This window comes from Rhea pennata, chromosome 1 (assembly GCF_028389875.1).
Source record: "Rhea pennata isolate bPtePen1 chromosome 1, bPtePen1.pri, whole genome shotgun sequence".
Classification (NCBI taxonomy): Eukaryota; Metazoa; Chordata; class Aves; order Rheiformes; family Rheidae; genus Rhea; species Rhea pennata.
Window position 1 is genome coordinate 69739490 of NC_084663.1, and position 18047 is coordinate 69757536.

The 18047-nt window shown below is 40.7% G+C and overlaps 1 protein-coding gene across 1 annotated transcript in view; it reads left to right on the forward strand.

The window, feature by feature from the left end:
* The first annotated feature begins 1559 nt into the window (after positions 1–1559).
* Positions 1560–18047, forward strand: part of PTPRO (protein tyrosine phosphatase receptor type O) — a 166047-nt gene continuing 149559 nt past the window's right edge. The window contains 3 exon segments of the mRNA XM_062567857.1: positions 1560–1733; positions 12154–12256; positions 12259–12398. Of these exon segments, the coding sequence (XP_062423841.1) occupies positions 1560–1733; positions 12154–12256; positions 12259–12398 (417 nt within the window).

The window sequence follows — 18047 nt, forward strand, 5'->3', positions numbered from 1 at the left end:
GATACTCTTTCAAATGTTACCAAGTTTGCTTCAGCTGCTGTTTGTTTCCAATGATATTCATATTCCTAAGGGGATGTTAAATTCTTTGAAGGGTTTTCCTTACTCACTGTAGAATATTAAGCAATAAAGTCATCTTTGATACCAATTTAATTAATTCTGCTGCAAGGCATTAATTTATTCAGAACGCTACCACTGATGTCCTGGATATTACACATATACTTACCATACAACTCATAGCTAGTCTGATTTAATGTGCTGCATTTTTATTGATTTTTTTTATTTTTGCAAGATACAGTCAAACAATAATGCATGGATTTTGAAAAGCTTTACAGTTCATAAACATTGGCACATTCATATTTGACTTTGTCAGCAAAGGAAAATTAGATCGAACAAGGCGCAATGATGTATTTGTTGCTTTGGGAGCCTGTATTTCAGAACTTGACTTTGATAAACTGTTATAATTAGTTCTCTGGCTTTAATGAGGTGGATACACTATCAGTAAGAGTGAGCTTTGGTATCTATATATTATATTGATTATCTTCATATATTAATTAGACATGCCTTGATGTAGCTTATATATGGCCAGGGAGCTTTTACCAAACACGTAACTTTATATTTGACCAAGAGGAAAGGAAGACAGAGTAAACTGTGTATGTGCCTAAGCAACAACACTGAGACTGCTCATGCATGTTTACCGAGAGCAATACTTACCCAAAGTCAGCAAGAATGTTTTTCAATGATAAAGCAGGAGGAATTGGGAAAGTGAACTTCTTGGCTCTGTTCCTGGATTTGTCATTGAGTCAGGCAAGTCATTAAACACAGTGTGACTCCAGCTTACCTATCTGTTTAATGGAGATAGTAATATTTTCCTGCTATAGAGAGAGATTGTAAGGCTTAATTAATTAATATTGTGGGACTCTTTGCCATACTCAAATGACAGTCAAAATGTTGCTTGGCACAGGTTAAAGTGTGTGAAAACATGTGAAAACAAAGTGTAATCTGATATTGCTTTGATTTTATGCATTTTTACTGACAATTAATTTGATTGCACTGATGCTAACATTCAACTACTTCAGTGCTACTGGAGAGCTTGTACTAAAAATGAGCTGTGATAGTTTACAGACTTGCATGTAAAACACTAAGAATAGATAGTTCCCAATACAGTACTCGGCTGACAGTTTCATTCTACTTTGTAAGTACAGAGAAAGTGCCAGAAAATGAAGAATTGCAGGATGTTTTGACATTAACAGATGCTAATAAGTGGTACTCATTGGAACAGCAGAAACAAGTGATAAGGTCAGCTTACTTAAGGAAAAAATAAGAAAAAATGAGGGTAAAACCAGAAGTGTAAATGGGTAGAAAGCCCCAAATCCACAAAAGACAGCATTATTAAGTAGTAGAGTGTTGCCCAGGTGATGCACTCATGACCACAGAAGAGAAAGATGATTAACTGCAAACAGGCAGTTTTGACAAAGGAGGTATTTAAGGTATGTATTCTGGAGTCCTGCGGTATCGCAAAGTAGGGAGGAGGGGGCAAAAACAAACTACTTCTTGAGCCGATGACGACTGATTTGAAGAAGCCCAACATGCTGCATTGGGCTGTGGCAATGGCTCTGTCTAACCTGAAATCTGGAGCACTGAATGTTGTGCCACCAGTCAAGGAGGTTGCTGGCTCTTCAGGCTACCCACCAGTCTCTTGCTTGACTATATTTTTGGATGGGGACTCTGCAATAGTAAGCACCAACTTAAAAATCCATCTGTGTGTATTCAGCATGGATCCTAGCAGTAAGTTTTTTATTGATTCCTCCTTCCATTACAATTTCACTTTTTCCTTTTTTTAAGGATATTTTTTCAACATTAATTAATGTTGAATTAATTATTAATTAATAATTTCATTATTAATTTCATTACAGCCAAAAGAACAAAACTATTTTAGTTTTCTTCAACGTTCTACTTGCAAGACTTTCAGAAGAAAGCAGGAATTTTCAAGTTAAGCTAAGCCTTTTCAGCTATATAGTTCAGCATTTTCTCCCATCATTGCAACAATGAGATGGTGCCAGCACAGTAACGAACCTGTGCTTTTTGAGTTCTGTCTTACTGATGACTCGAATCAATATGATTCAAGTTGGATGGATCAGTGTCAGGAGGATGATGGACAGGAAACTTCCTGAAAAGTCTCTGTGTCTTAGAATTCCCTGCAAATTATTCCCCAAATCTGCATTTTCTGTCTTTTCACCTGTGTATTGTCTATCTTAAGTTTCATCCTCTTTTTCACATGAATTTCAGTTGACTTTGTTACAGTTCTTCTGGCATATTCAGATTTTTGTAATGAAGTGTGTTGCCATATGTAACAAGATTCCATTTCTCATCTCTGTCAGATGTAATTAATTCGATGGCAATGCATTCAAATCCACCTTCGTATTATTGTTTCACTCAAAGTAATGGGGCCAGAGACTGAAGATCTCTGAATACGCCTTCTTTCACAAGGACTTTCATGATCGAACATTTGTGACAAGGCTTACATCAATTTGTGTGTTACTATCCTGAATTCCAGTATGTTTCTCACTTTCTACTAATTGTTTCTGTGCTCCACTAAAATTACGAAGTCCTTCTGACTTCAAGCTGTCCAAGACCAACAAGTTCCCTAAAGTAGAAGCAGGCCTGAATTTCTGTGAGCAAACGTCTAGGGGGCCTTTGAGAAGGGCCTTGTCTGACTGCTTTCACAGATTGGAAGCAGATGTGAACCCCAGAACTGAAGTGCTCTTAGCACATATGAGAATTATTTTCAGCCTGACCTCATGAATGCCATGGGACAAATTCTGAAGACCTTTGCTCTGAATAAAAGGTATCTCTTTCTATAAACTACTCCGCTGACTCAAGGAAATATTTGTAATAGGAGTGCAATGCTGAAAAAAAGTCAGCCGTCGTCAGTATGTTGTCATACCGCTTCTCACAGCGTTTCGTAATAGGAATTCCATGTTTTCTCTCTCTCTGATGATCAGAGGATGCTAGTTGTATCAAATCTCATGAGTTGCTTTAACCCTCCATTAGTTGCTTCTGGTTACATTTAGGTTCTTAGAATAACTACAGAGAGATGCCCTAATTTCAGTGTTCTCTAGCCCCATGCAAGAATTTGGGTTGTGTCAGCAGTGTACTTTGGAGGGACCTTTCCATGCACAATCTGCTCAAAGGCCTGCATTTGATTACTGCAGATCAAACGATTATGCTTATAAACACGTTACATCCATGAAAGTCCTCTTAAGGTCATTTTGACGCTTTCTATGCTATTGATCTACCTCCTGCTTTGCGCAGATTTCCTAAGCTAACGAAACGGCAGAGCTGTCTTTTCCAAAAGCATCGGACCATTCCAGCCATTTCTTAGCTGCCTGCGACTTTACAAGGCATTCAGCATGTACTTGAATGGTTCTGTAGATGCGTGTTTGATGTGTAATGTGCAGCCTCTGGGGGCCCCAGATTTTTAGCCCAAGCTGATGCCAAGGTTCTACTGTATGATATGGAAATACTGAGGTAATTTCATGCTTTGTAAAGCTCTATGAATATTTTTAATTATGACAAAAATGCCATGGAAATGAAGATTGTTCTGGGTTTTATTGTTGCAGTTCATTTTGTATGACTCTAATTTCATAGCAATTTAGTTCGTTTGGCACTTTGAGATTTGTGGGCTGTCTGGAGGCGTAAGAGAGTGAACCCCATATTTGTCATGGATTTGATAACCTTGGCAAAACTGATGCAGGGACACTTCTGCAGAGCACTGGCAGTCGTGGAATATATTTTTTTTTTCTGTCACTGATATCTCTAGGCTCTGAAATATCTCTGAAGCACAAGCATTTCCCACACTACTTCAGTGTACTTCAACTCTACCCTGTAAAGAACCGTGTGGGTTGGGGCAGGGGCGGTACGTTAGCTCCGATGTCAGTATCATCTTTGATTTCTATTCAGATCCTGTCGGAGGCTTTTTAAAATCCTCTTGGCCTTGTATCAGGATCAGAGTATCAGCTAGTTTCCTTTAGGACACAGAAACCCTATGAGTGAGTAAAAAGGATCAGCTCCTTGGGTTGATAGCTATACTTGGTTTTGAATAACCTGTGTCCCCGCACATATGACCCTAGCTTGAGCCTAGGACATCACTTACATCACTTAGCATCACTTCTGGTGCATCACCACTGAGCCTGGATTAGGACTTAGGCAGAAGAATGTGTCATGGGGAAAGGGCAAATGCTTGACTTGTCCCTCAGCTGGTACCATCCAACCAAGGCCAATGTCACTGTTAAGAGCGTTCATCCCCCTGCTCTCATCCAGCATTAAATCAAAAAGGTTTGGCCACAGGCAAGCAATGGACAGCCCAGACTGAACGGGCACTTGTAGTGTCATCCCTGTGTGTTGTTTGACCACCTATGGGGTAAGTGAAGCTGTTTGGCAGCCACGTGGCAGGGCCAGGTGGGGAGCAAACACTTGCATGCCAGGCACTACCGGCCTGAGCTGTGAGGAGGTCGCGGCTGTGCACGCAGTGCTCTTGCCCACCCCTTCTGTGCCTTCAGCTGCTCTGTCTGAGAAAGAGGAGTTGGCACTGATTTCAGCTAGAAGCAGCAACTAAGGGCTGTGTTCCTCCTAATTCACTCGGGCTGTGTACCTGCACGACCGACTTGTGCGGATCTGCTTGCTTTCTTCTGGTTTAAGGGGTTGTGGAGGATATCCATGGTAGGGACACCATACCATGGTCTTAGAAAAAGTTGGTTATGAAAATATGCTTTATATGCTGCATAGGAGTATTCCTAGAGGTGTAAATTGTATAAGAAGTTTGCTAACTCATTATGTCTATCTCCATTGAATTACTTTCCAAAAAAGAAAATAAATGAGGCATCGTACATCTGCTGAAGTCAATAATGCAACTCCCATTAGTCTGAGAGTGTGTTAAGTTCATAATTGATGTATGTGGCATATTAAAGTCCTAATTTATGTAAACTGGATAGACTGCATACATTTCCTGAGGTGATCAAGACAAAAGAAACCTTTTTTTAAGACCTCCCAAGCAGGTGTACAAGTGGGTCTAAAATTACAAGGGAAGATCTGTAGAGATGATCCAAACATATGTTTGGAAAAGCTTCTGTTTCCCTTCTGATCATTGAACACTTTTCCAAATAGCCTGAAATGAGCCCACATACCATGTACAAAAAGGCAAAAATGAAAAAAAAGAAAAAATCCTGCATGATATTCTTTGTGCTTAACATTTTTTCTTACCCCTGAGATTTTAAAATGTTAAAGATAGAGTTTCAATTAAAAAAAATATATTGTTGCCTTTCCTGGTAGATCTACATTTTTTTTTCTCCTGTTTCCATATAATATATCAAACCTTCTTTCCTGTGTTCTGCTAACCTGCTTTCCTCAGTGATTTTCTGCAGCTGGTTTTGACTACCTGACTGTGCCAATAATATACTTGCTGAATCTTGTCTTTTCTCTCTTTGTTGAATGGAATTCACCCCCTGGGAAGTAAATTGTTTGTGAATGAAATGAGGTTTTATGAATATATTTATGATTTCAAATGCTTTGACCCATCCATACATAGCTACAGGCCCATTTTCTGCACTGGGCTGCTTCGGAAATTGTTTACTCTGAGCTCCCAGTAATCGGAATGATTAATCAAACTGTGTGACCAATCGCTTTAGTTGCGTGTTGTTGCTTATGTTGCCTGATTGATTGGCTGGGATTTTCATGAAGCAGAGGGAAGATGCTGAGAGATCTTCCTTTCTGCAGAGTACCTCACCGCAAAGCATTGAGGAACAGCAAGCCAGGAAGCCAGCCAGAGCTGCCTGCTGTGTCCCACCGGGCTTGCGGCTGGGCCAGGTCAGGGCTACTTAACCCCACCTGTGTGGGAGCCCGTGTGAGAGGCCAGCAGCACATCTGCTGCGGGGATGCAGATGGGAAGCTGATACTGTACTACGGCACTGCAACCCAATGCCAAAGCAGTTCCTTTGCCTCGATGTGGATTTCATGCTACTGTCTGTCCATGAGCAAGTTCAGCAGAGTAGAAATAGCATATTTACCAGATCTCATGGGGTGTTCTCCTTTCAGGGGGCCAAACTTTGATTTTTGAGGTGCTTCTGTTGGAGATCTGACCCTGGAGCATGTGATCTGTATATTTCCCACATGTGCAGAATGAGGGAGATAGCTATTCTTCTGCCATTGCAAAATATTTTGGTATGTAGTATCATGCAGAAGCTAATGTTACTATCTTTGTGTAGGAAACGAATGTTACTACTTAAAAAAAAAATAGCCTGCTTATTGAGGCTAGTTGGGAGTGAAGAGCACTGATTTAAGGCATGCACGTATAGTGGGAAATGCTAACCCTATGCTGTGAGAGGAAAGGAAAAATAGCATAGGTGCCAAGGAGGAAAAGAAGTATATTTTCTGTGCAAGATTACAGCTCCTATTGTAATTTTCTGGAGAAAGGAATGTTTCCCGTAAGAATGACTCAGATTTCTGTGAATCAGTAGAGCCTCTGAGTGTCAGGGGAAGTCAGTATATTCTAAAAGTGAAAGGTGCTAAAGTCTGTGGCTAACAGGAGTGAGCTAGAAGCCAGCCTTTCTTTTGAACACTTTTTCTTTTCAGTTTTTTAGGATGAGGGAGCCTGGATGGTTTTGGAATGTTATGTACAGGTGAATTAGTGAGGGTTGTCCGCCAAAAGATGTACCCATCTTAAGTAGAATAGATCATTTGATCGTTCTTCTTATGTGGCTGGAGGAGGGGCTAAGGACAGCCAGAAATTCCTAATCTGCTTTTTTCTATAGTGTGAGTGTGCCTTTGTCCTGCTCAGATCATAGACAAAAATGAATGTGCTCTATGTGCAAGGAAACATATAGACTACCACACAAATTAGGCACAATCAGAAATGTAGCAGTGTATTTTTTTTGTGGTTTTGTTTTGTTTTTATCAACTCTTTACTGAGACTTCATGGAGACCTATGAGACAAAAAGAGCCAGTTCCTGAGAACAGTGATGGCCAAATGAAGATTTAATTGCTCACTAGAATGATAACCATATGAGTGTTTTTCATTATACAAAACTGCATTCACAGAACTTGCTTTGTTTCTGGGGCATCCTGTATCATCCAGATGCTCTGGGACAGATAAATAAAGGTTGTGTAAACATTTTAAATGTTTAACAACCTCATTGGCGTTTACGTACATGTTTACTCCTTGCATTCTGCAAAAACAGGTCCTTTGTACACACTGTTTCAGTGAATACTGGACAGTATTGAAAGAAAGAAAGAAAGATCAGAAAAAAATCTTTCATAGACTTAGTTATAAAGGAAGAGATTTGACACCAAAGACAGATTTCTGATTTTTTTTTTTAAGTAAAATGACCTTTTGTGTTATAGTTCAGTGCTTCTCTAGAGTTGAAAGATTAATAAGCATCTGCAAGCTAGTTAGTTTGACACTTGAAGAGTGTCAATCATTCTTGTTTTGAAAAGACAGATTTTAAAAACTGTCAAATTGCTTGTTGGGTGGACTGTGGGACACTTGAAAAATCACAGGGCTTCTATTTATCAAAAAGAGCTAAAATAAATTTATAAATTTATAAATGGCACCCTATGTGCATTATTCTAGTAACCTTTGCACTTGTTTATTTTAGCATTTTATCTATTGCTGTCATTGAAGTGAAAGAACTTTAGGTGGGAATCTACTTTTAAGGAGGATCCACACTTTTTTTCATAAAAAGATTTGTCATTGAAAAATAGCTTTGCTTAAAAAAATTCATGGACTAGGATTTTTTCTACTTACAGGTTTCATTGTAAACCTCATTTCATGCCATGTTTATCCAGACTGGCTGAGTCCTGTAAATCCTTATATGAATCCAGACTTATACTGCAGCTGAGAATAAATGGTTATTCATAGCTTTTACCTTTTAGACAGCCAACCTTGATGGATCTGTGTTTTACTTTGGTGCAAGGGGAAAATGTATGGTAAATACGAAATTAAGCCCACGTAAACTAAGTGCATGAAAACCAAAAGCACCTATTCTCTTTTCCTCTAATAATCCAAGGTGATTTAGGATGATAAATGGTAGTTCAGTTAGGGTGTTACATTTGCTAAATCACTGATTACAAACAACTGCAATTTAGTTTTAATCTGTCAGGTCATTAAAGGTAGAGCTCGAGGACTGTCACTAGCATGACCTTCAGGTAGTTAGTGAGTACTCTCTGAGAAGCTCTTGGCAAAATGTGTTTGATGCGGGGTCCTGCTTTTTGATAGTGCTCTTAAAATGCGAGAGAGGATTGTCTTTTAATGATTTTTTCTTCTTTTAATGATTTTGTCTTTAGTGACTTGCATCCTATAATACCTCTAAATATGTTTATCATGTTCCTGCATTCCACACATCAAAAAATAACTCATCTCTGGACTTCACGCTAAATCTAGTGAGCGCGGACAGGACTCTGGGAATTTCATGTTCCATAACACGTTTAACGATGCACCTCACTGTCAGGTCCCTCTGCTCCAAATCCTCTGCTTCATTGAAATTTTGCTAGATGGCTTTAGAGAGAAACCAAAGTCCCTTAAACCAGCACTATTGCAGCCCAAAGCACGTTATAGCCCCAGAGAAGGAGAATGGCTTGAGTAGTTACACTTCATTTGCTTATAGCAGTCTCCTATGGAAATGAGAAACACTCATAATGTGCCTAGCACACATTATACCCTGCCTTTTGCTGTCCCTATCATGGCATATATCACTTTTGATGAAATCCTGGGATGGATGGCAGGGATTCGCAAGTCTTGGGTGTCTGAGTAAAGGGAAATTGCTGTTGGAGTCAAGGACTTGCTGTTCAGTTAGATGCTTTGTGCTGCAAAACCTAAAAAATACAGGCAGGGGTCAGGGCTTTGGCTTTGTACTTGCTATATGGCCTTCTTAGTAACTGGAAATGCATTTCAGCTAGTATTGTGCCAAAAAGAGATTTTTCTGATTTCTGGAAGGTAAAGAAAAAAAAAAAAACTTAGATCAAACAGTTGAAACCACAGTATTGGACTTAATAAAACAAAAAGAGCAATGTTTATTCCCAAATTGAGCATTTTTTTTTTTACTGATTTTGTTTTGATTTTCTCAGAAGTTGGCATTTTTCACTCAAATCAACAAAAAATAGATTAATTTTCAAAATATTCCGCTGTTACTGAGTCTTTCCTTCCTTCTCTTCGAAAAGATTTCTTTCTCAAATATTTTTTTCCATTTCTGAGTGCACCTATCTCTCTAGGCCTCTTGCTATTTATTTCTGGAATGATGTAAGGTTATTGAGCCATGAGGAAGTCTCTTGTACTGTCAGTGTGCTTTTGGCTGGCGGACAGGAGCATGAAGGACTTTGGAGCTTTTGGAATAACCTTGTACCCAGATCAGTATATTTCATTTACTGACCACTTACAAACACTCATAAATTGCCCTTTTCTTCCTCCATGAAAAAATGGAAGATATCTCACACTCATTATTTTTGAAGCTCTATTGTTCTATTAATAAAATAGCCTTGTCATTTTTATTGTTTAGATGCTTAAAAAAAAAAAAAGCTCACTCTTCTTTTCATTGTTCCTTTTCTATGTGTGATTACTTTTCACAGTTTCCATTCCAAAAAGATTTTTTTTCTCTCTCCTGCAAATCAGATCCTACCTTTTTGCGCTTCTAAAAAAATGGTTTGGGTAACTTTCCAGGTTTCATCTACCGGAAAAGCCTGGAGCCAACCTCGCAAGCATTGCCAATCTTTGCTTGCTGGCTTTGCTCACGTGTTATATACCTCCTTTCTCTACTCTGTGTGTAAGCTTTCCTTGGCAGGGACTATGTGCTGCCTGTGTCTAACACAAACTCGATCTTAGTCGCAAGAAAATACTTCAAGCTTTCCTTTTTTTTTTCTGTTTTATGAAGGATTCAGTTCCATCAGCAACACAACCAGAATCTTTGAAAGAATCAGCATCTTTTTTTAAAGGTTGGGTTCCTTTGTGCCCCCATAATTTAGAAAAGGTGTAATGTTTGTGTTCTGTCAGCAGCATTTTTCTTTATTGGAACAGCCGTACCTGGGTGTTTTTAGTATCTCAGTCCTTTACCTAAAGCTTCATTCTAGAAATATTTCTCACTTCTTTCAGTCCCCATTCACTTTAACTTTTTGATTCAGACAGTGTTTGTTGTTATGAAACTCAAATACTACTGTAATTTTATATAAAAGTCTTCCAGTTTACGTTTCTTCATTTTTAATACTTTTCTGTCATCTTCATTTTAACATCTGAATGTTTTCTATGGGTGAATGAAATGTGGTGGGTGCTCTGCATTGGAGAACATGGTACAATCTTTAAATATCAGTAGTTATTATAATTTAATTTATTTAGTAAACAAAAAGTTCTTTGCCTAAAATTCAATTCACAATGCTCAGTTATTGATGAAAAGTCTTACCTTCCTAAAGATATTCCCTGCTTCAATTTTCAGGTAGCCACTCTTCTCACCCAGAATTTGTGTGGTGAAAGAAAACTTGATGACAGTTAACTTGCAAACCAGTTTTGGATAACGTTGGTGATAGGTACCCAAGAGGAGCCTATGTCCTTCACTGGTAGCACTGAGTAGGTCTTTTTTGTCCCTAGCTTCTTATAAATGAAGGTGGGAATACCATTTTCCTTCTGAAGCTGTGAATTTGGGCTTTGTGCCAGTATCTACCCAGGATCTGAATTTCTCCTTCATTTCTGGGTTAATCCTCATCAAGTGTGGCAAATCAGTGCTCAAGGGCCCATTTCAGTGGAAAATAAACAGATCCTCTCTGGCTTTAGCCACTTGAAATCAAGCTTTGGTTGACTCAAGACCTAAATTACATGAAAATCAAAAATATGCCACATATAAGCCAGACAGAGCTATAAACCTACATTCATTATCGTCTTATTTAGTATCATTGCAAGAAGACAAATTTGTAACCAATCAGTTTTAAGGGCATTCCTACAAGAATGTAATAATTCACATCTTGCTGAACTGACTCAGAAAATTGGAAAATGAACCCTGAAAATGTTTTCATTCAGCTAGTATTTCTGCTTTTTAAGGAAAAGTGATATGGTGAATCATTAGCTGAAATAATGGAGCCACACCTCTATCCAAAACTGGTCTGCAGTATAACGCTCTTGACACAGCTTTGTTACATCTGTGACCCTATTTTGCTCACACTCATACTGGTTATAGCTCTGATAGTCTCACTGAAGATGCACCCTGATTTATATCGATGGGAGTGTTAGAGTAATCAGAGTGATAAGCTGGATGCTGAGGTAGGCTAATGCTTTAAGAAAGACATTTTTAATGATAAAGTTTTTTTTTTTTCTTCCTGGAGAGATCAGATTAAGGTGACACCTAGAAAGAGAAATAGCTCTTGTCCATCCTTGTGTTTTAAGAGGACCTTGACCAACAAATTACAGGAGGGACCTGGCCTCGGCTTTCTCCATGTACCCTCGTGATCACCGGGTATCATGGGGAACCCACTGAGCTCTTGCTTCTCAACCCCTTGCGGGCTTAGACCTATTCCTTGACCTTCTGAAGCCTTATCCGCACGGTTTATTTTACCTCCTGTGAACAGCCCTAAGGAAGTCGGAGTTGTTTTCAAGACATTTACTGTCTGCTGCTGGAGGCAGTGGTGCAGGTACTGAGACACGGGCTGCTCCTCTCTGCGCAGCGACGGCAGGGTCGTTTTTTGTCAGCGGGCACTCGTCCCCCTTGTTAATGGGCATAGGGGCAGGAAAAGATGAGATTTAGGGGTGGGGAAGGATGCATTTCGCCTTGCTTTGCCGCCCGGCGAGAGGAGCTGCCGGCGGAGGAGGGAGCGCCGGAGGGGCGGGACGCGCCGGGGCAGAGGGGAGCGAGGGGCGGTGGCTCCCCGCTCCCAGCCCCTGCGGGCCCTCCGCCGGGGACCGACGGAGGGAGGCGGCCGGGGCTCCGCCGCCCTCCCCCGGCCGCCGAGACTCCGCTCCTGGCGCGGGCGAGCGGCTCTGCTTCGGCGGGAGCCGCGCGATCGCCAAAACTCCCGGGGGTGGAGACACCCCCTGCCGCTGCCGCCGCCCCCTCCCCTGCTGCTGCCTCCTCCTCCTCCTCCTCCTCCCGGCCGCAAATCCCAAATAAAAGAGGCGGGGGGCGGCAGGATGCGCCGCGCGGCGGGGAGGTCGGCGCCGCCGCCGGCCGTCTGAGCCTGCCGCGCCTCGCCATTGCCGGGCACGGCTCGGAGCCGAGCGAGAGGCGGGGGGCAGCGAGGAGAAACCCCCTCATCTCATCCCACCCCACCCCACCTCACCCCGCCCGCCGCCGCCGCCCCCGATGCCCGGCCACCGGCGGCGGGGAGCCGCGGGGCCCCGCTCCTGCCTCCTCTGGCTCTTTGTGCTGCTGAAGGTAAGGCCGGCGCCGCCCCGCGGGGCAGGCCCGAGGATGGGGGAGGGCAGGGGGTCCAGGGGCGCCTCGAGCCGGAGCAGGGGCAGGGGCGCCGGGGAGGACCCCCCTCACCCCGGGGCCGCCGGCTTTCCCCGCTTTGTGCTGCCGGCCGCTGCTTTTCCTCCCCTTATGGGCCCTTCCAGCAGATGCGCGGACGGACGGACGCACGGGCGGAGGGACGAGGGGGCCGCAGCCCCCTGCGGCCGCCCGGCCCTGCCGTAGCTCCCCCAAGCCCCCTTGCCCGTCGTGCGTTGTTCCCCCGAGGAAAACGCAGCTAACAAAGAAGGGGGCGGCGGGCGCGGGGGGGACCACGTCTGTTCTGCCGCTGCGGAAGCGAGCATCACTTTCTGACCAGCGCCGGGCGACGCTGGGGCTTCAGCCTGTCTTCTTTGACAGGTTAATTTTTCAAAGTTCTGCTTAACGCTGCAAGCTTGGATTCACACGGCATTTTTTTATTATTATTGTTATCTTTACGCTTTTGATCCTTTAATGGTTTCTCAGGCATGTTTAATATGCCTCACATAACTTTTCTAAAGGAAAACATACATACCATCTAGGCCAATACCACTGACTATAAAGATCATTCCTTGACCTAAAGCATAGCATTCTGCACTGCTAAAACTTTGTTGTGTGTTTGTTAGTGTTAAAGAGAGCACCACAGCTAAGAACTTGACTCTTCAGTGCCTATAAATGTCAATGTTCTGGGGCAATCAGCAAGACTCCCTGGGTAAATAGGAGTTTGCAGGATCGTGTCCTAGAATGTCAGCGATGTCACTTCTAAAATTGACATTGCATTGACAGAACTATTTAAAGGGAAGCTTTCTTAGCATCTGTTCACATATAGTAGTCAACTGTCAGCTGTCTCATTTTCATAACTGCTGAAACATACATTTATGCAAGTTAAAATGTTAATATACAGACAAAATTTTGTTCTGCGGAATTTGATGAGTTGGATTTTTTTTTTTTTTTGTCTGCTTTTTGTCTTTTAAAAAGGTAAGACTGGACATTATAGCTCAGCAGAAAGCTGAAAGATCTGCAGTTGATTTTATTTCTAGCTTAGTCCCTTGTATAGTAAGTGCACACGTAGTTTTAACTAGATGTTTTAATCCCGTAGAATTGTTATTTGATAGAGTTAATATTATTTCAGAATCCACATTTCTTTCAAAAAATATGATTTTTTTTCATCAGCATTACTGTGACAGAGATTATTGGCAAAACAAGAAAGGGAATAAATAGTTTTAATCTGTAAAATAGTAGCAGAATAAATCTCAAAAAATCTGGTACAGGTTTGAAGGCAGCCATGGCCTTAGGTTTTTATTCTAGTAGAAAATAACCATCACTTCTGTGCCAGATAAAACTCAAACATATACTTTGGTCTGTCACTCAAGACAGCCCAGACCTGGAATAACAAAGCAAGCTGAAGAAAAGTAGTGATGAATACTAGAATTTTGTAGTGGAGGAGAAGGCTAGGCTGTAGCTCAAGTCTGAGATGCATTTGTAATGCTATGTGTCACTGAGATTATGATTTCAGTTGGATAGCAAATCTACTGTCATCAATTATCTTGTACGTGATCATTAGACACTGCGATAAGAGGAGAACTGAGATTTTGAGGAAGCTTGAAGCAGACATACAGTTGCAGAAAAGACGTTGGGTAAGCAAGAGCAGTGCTTGTTTCAGGTTGTTAAGATAAATCCATTTTCACAAGCCTGAAATTCACAGAGTAGTTTACAATGAAAATTAATTGTAAACAAGGCATTTCCTTAATTTTGTAGAGAGATGGTAACTTGCTGAAGACAGACTGCTTCTACTGGTTTCTACTGCTTCTTTAGAAATACTAACGTTTTCCAGCCTCGCGTTATTAAACTGATGTTTAACCTGGAAGTTAATCTCATTGAGAAAACTGCTGCATTGAATAGATGATTTTGAAGAAGGGCAAAACTGGTGTCTGCATGCTTGCTGTTTCAGCATGAGCAGCCCAGATGTCTCTTGCTAAGCTGTAACTGCTCAATGTGGCCTTGATGCCCATCTGGCAATTTGTGAAGCCATCAGCAGACTTTGCACAGTGATAAAACTGTTCAACATGTGCTCTTCCTTTCCCTTCCAATTTTATTTTGTGGTATAGAGCAATAGTTCCAGCTTCCGCATTGTGGTTGCTGACATAGTCAGTGGCAAAGGGAAATCAAACAACGATGTTGCCCAGTGCATGTTATATGCCTGATATTGTTGCCTATGAGATAGTGATGTTTAGTTCCTTTGTTCACAGTGAGATGTAAATGCCATTCTGTGTTCCAAGGCAGTATCGTATATTTATCTGGAAATATAGCAATGTGAACTTGAACCTGTATCTGTCTTTTTCTTTGGTAGTTTTCTTATGTGATGGCTTGTTTAGAAAACAGCAGAAGAAAAGCATTGTGTGTGAGCTCGGAGATTAATATGAAATTTACTGTACATCGGAGAAGAGTGGGGTTGTGTCTTGCTTTAGGGAAAAGCTTCCAACCATCCTGCTGTAGGAGTCTTTTACTGACTTAATATATTGCCTTTTGTAATGGCTCTGCGTTCTCCCCTGTTTCAGTTTCTGGATGACTGGAAGGCACAGTCCTTAGTAGCTTGCTTTGTAGTTGTCTCATTTTGGTGTGACAAAAGCATGGATAAGAGTGATTGCATCTGAAAGGAATAACTACTTCAGCTACATAAATACAGGAAAAGACTAATGCTGTCACTGGTGCTGTATGGTCATTGTACAGCAGCAAGGTTCCCTAACAACACAGGTAACCGCTCCTAGCTAAAAGCTTCCTTGTTCAAGGGACTGACATTATCTTCACTGTCTTTTCCAGCTGCAATCCAGAAACCTTCCTTTAGTCATGTCTACACTCAGCTTCAACCAGTTAAGTTATGTTCTGGATAATAGCTGGTAATAGCATCTGTGCCTGGGTGATTTTATTTTTCACTGCTGTATTATTTCTGTAGGACAAGGTAGAATTAAGTGGGTGACAGAAGTATCTTAAAAATGCCAAACCATTGGCATTGGATGGAATAATGCTAAGACAGTTTTATTTTATAATCTGCTACACCTCCAGAAAGATCTGACCAACAGCCCTAATGGGAAAACAATGAGAAAACTGGTTGTCTCAGCAGATCCATGTGATCCCTTCCTGAATAGAAGGGATGACACTCTTCAGGAAGATTGTCTACAAATATCAACCTCCCCTCCCTTTTTCTTTCCCAAAGGGGAGATTGAGGTCTTTGTATAACAGACCTTTATATATTCATCTGGCTCTGAATATAAATCAGAAATACCCTCTGATTTTTACTACCCAGGATGACTGTTTTGTCTAATATTAGGGTAGATGTCCATTGTTACATGGATATCAGTTTATGGAGTCAAGTCTAAATTCAAAGAAATCTAGGTACTGTAAGACTTTACTCAATGCAGCCTTATCCAAGAAGGGAAATATGTTCTATATGTATAATTTTCAAGAATGTCTGCATCTACCATTAATAATCTGAAGCAAAAGTTGTACTGTTAGGGCACTGACTACTTCTCTAGAGGAGCGCTTTCTAAAAGAGACAGAGTCCCAGTGCTTCACCACTGTTTCTTCCTGGCCAGAAAGAAACGGATACTCTAACAGAATTTTGGGATAGAGTCCTTTTAGCATCTCTTATACATCTGAGAGAACCCCACTGAAGCTCTTACTGAGAAAAGGAGTCCATTTCTTCATCATGACCTTTTCCTACCAATGTCAAAGTAAATAACTATCTGCTCAGTTTGGTCAGCAAAGCTAATGTACAATTTTGTTATGATGAGATGGACTCAGGAGCTACCGTGACAAGACATTCTGGACTTCCTTTTTTTTTTTTTTTTTTTTTTTTTTTTTTTTTTTTTTAATGTTTATTTATTGTGGTAGCCAGCCTTAGCACAAAACTTCCACAAAGTCATGTTCTCTCTCATTTCATTATTTCTGTAGATCATTTCTAGACCAGGGTGACTTTAGAGGGCAGAGCTGAGGAAGAGGGTGCTTGGTTGCCAGCTCCTATTTTGGCTGAGATACTCTAGGCACTTGAGAGACCCTGTAGCCCTCTGCCAGTAGAATGAGTGTGCTATTGCTCTTTGGTAACTTCCTGATTTCATTGTGCTGGTAGTGGTCTGTCAAAAAAAAAAAAAAAAAAAAAAAAAAAGTGATCTTTCATCCCAGCAGGGTTATGAGCCCCAACTCAAACTGCATGAGGTCAGTGAGGCAATTTCTAGGTTGTATCACGTCAGTCAAAAGCCACATTGCAGGGTAATCCCTCATTTGGGTTAAGACAGTAATCATGATGAATAAGGACTTGCTTGTGGTGATCCTGTGGCCATTCTTTAAAGGGCTTACTGTCAATGTGTTAATTGGGCTTCACAAGTTCAGTTAATCTCTGTATTTTTGGTGTTGTCATATCGAACAATCTAGTCAGATCATTAAAAGCTCTTGCAGAGCTTCAGAAAAAATGTTAAGCTGAAAAAAACATCCTGTCTAAATACATCTTGGGACTCATTTTACTAAATGGTCTGAGTTCTGGAGAAGAGAGTCCTTACTACTTAGAAATATGGGTCAGGACCATAAATGTTTAAAAAAAAAAAAAAAAAAAAAAAAAAAAAAAAAAAAAAACCCAAAGCTTTGAAAACTGAAACTTTTGCTGAAAAATTTAAAACTCTCATAGTTAATGTTCTTAAATATTCTTTCATAGTTATTTGTTTCTTATACTGGAGAAGTGTATACTATCTTTATCATCCTAAATGCTCTTATACTATAGTAGATTAGTGATTACATTTTGATTATTCAGGTTTTAAATATTCCAGTTTCACAGCAGAATGTAACTGGTTGCAATGTAAAGAAAAAAACCCCAGCAGTGATAAATGTTAAAATTTATTAAAATGAAACTCTGTGTAGAGAGTTTAGTATGTGGGAGTCTACTGCTTTGGGATGAAAAACTTCAGTGAATATTGGAAGACTGAGGAAGAATTGGACGTTCATCTGGGAAAGCAACCTCATGGCACACGAGCAAATACATGGTGGTAAAAAGGAATTGTGGTGCCTTTCCATTCCTGTCCAGTCTTCTGTTTCCAAATGTAGGTTAGTTATCTGCTGGAGGAGTTTTTCAGGAGAAAATTTCCAGTACAGTGGGATTCTGGTTGCAAGAACATACAATGGGATTCAAGAAATTTAGATTACAGTCTCACCTGAGATTTATCTGAACTCAGTGAATTGCCACCAGTCTAGGCAAATCTCTGAGTTTCATCTTTTACTGGATCACAGCTCTCATATTTTCTTTAAGAGTTTTGCCATTGCAGAACAAAAAATTAGGAGCATTAAGTGAGGTTAATTATTAATCTTAAAGAAGTAGGTGCAATCCTGGATGCTGTGTGCCTTCCTTTGAAGTGTTCAGCCATGTCACTATGGGAGGCAGAACTTGGCTGGATATTTTGTCTTTGCCATTGGAGGCTCTTAGATTCCAGAAAACGTGATGATTTAGGGCAAAAAGAATATGAAGAGAATGGTTTGTTAAGTATGTTCTGCACACAAAAGCTCTTCTAACTTTTCTATTAATTCTCTATCAATATATATTTGAAAACAGAA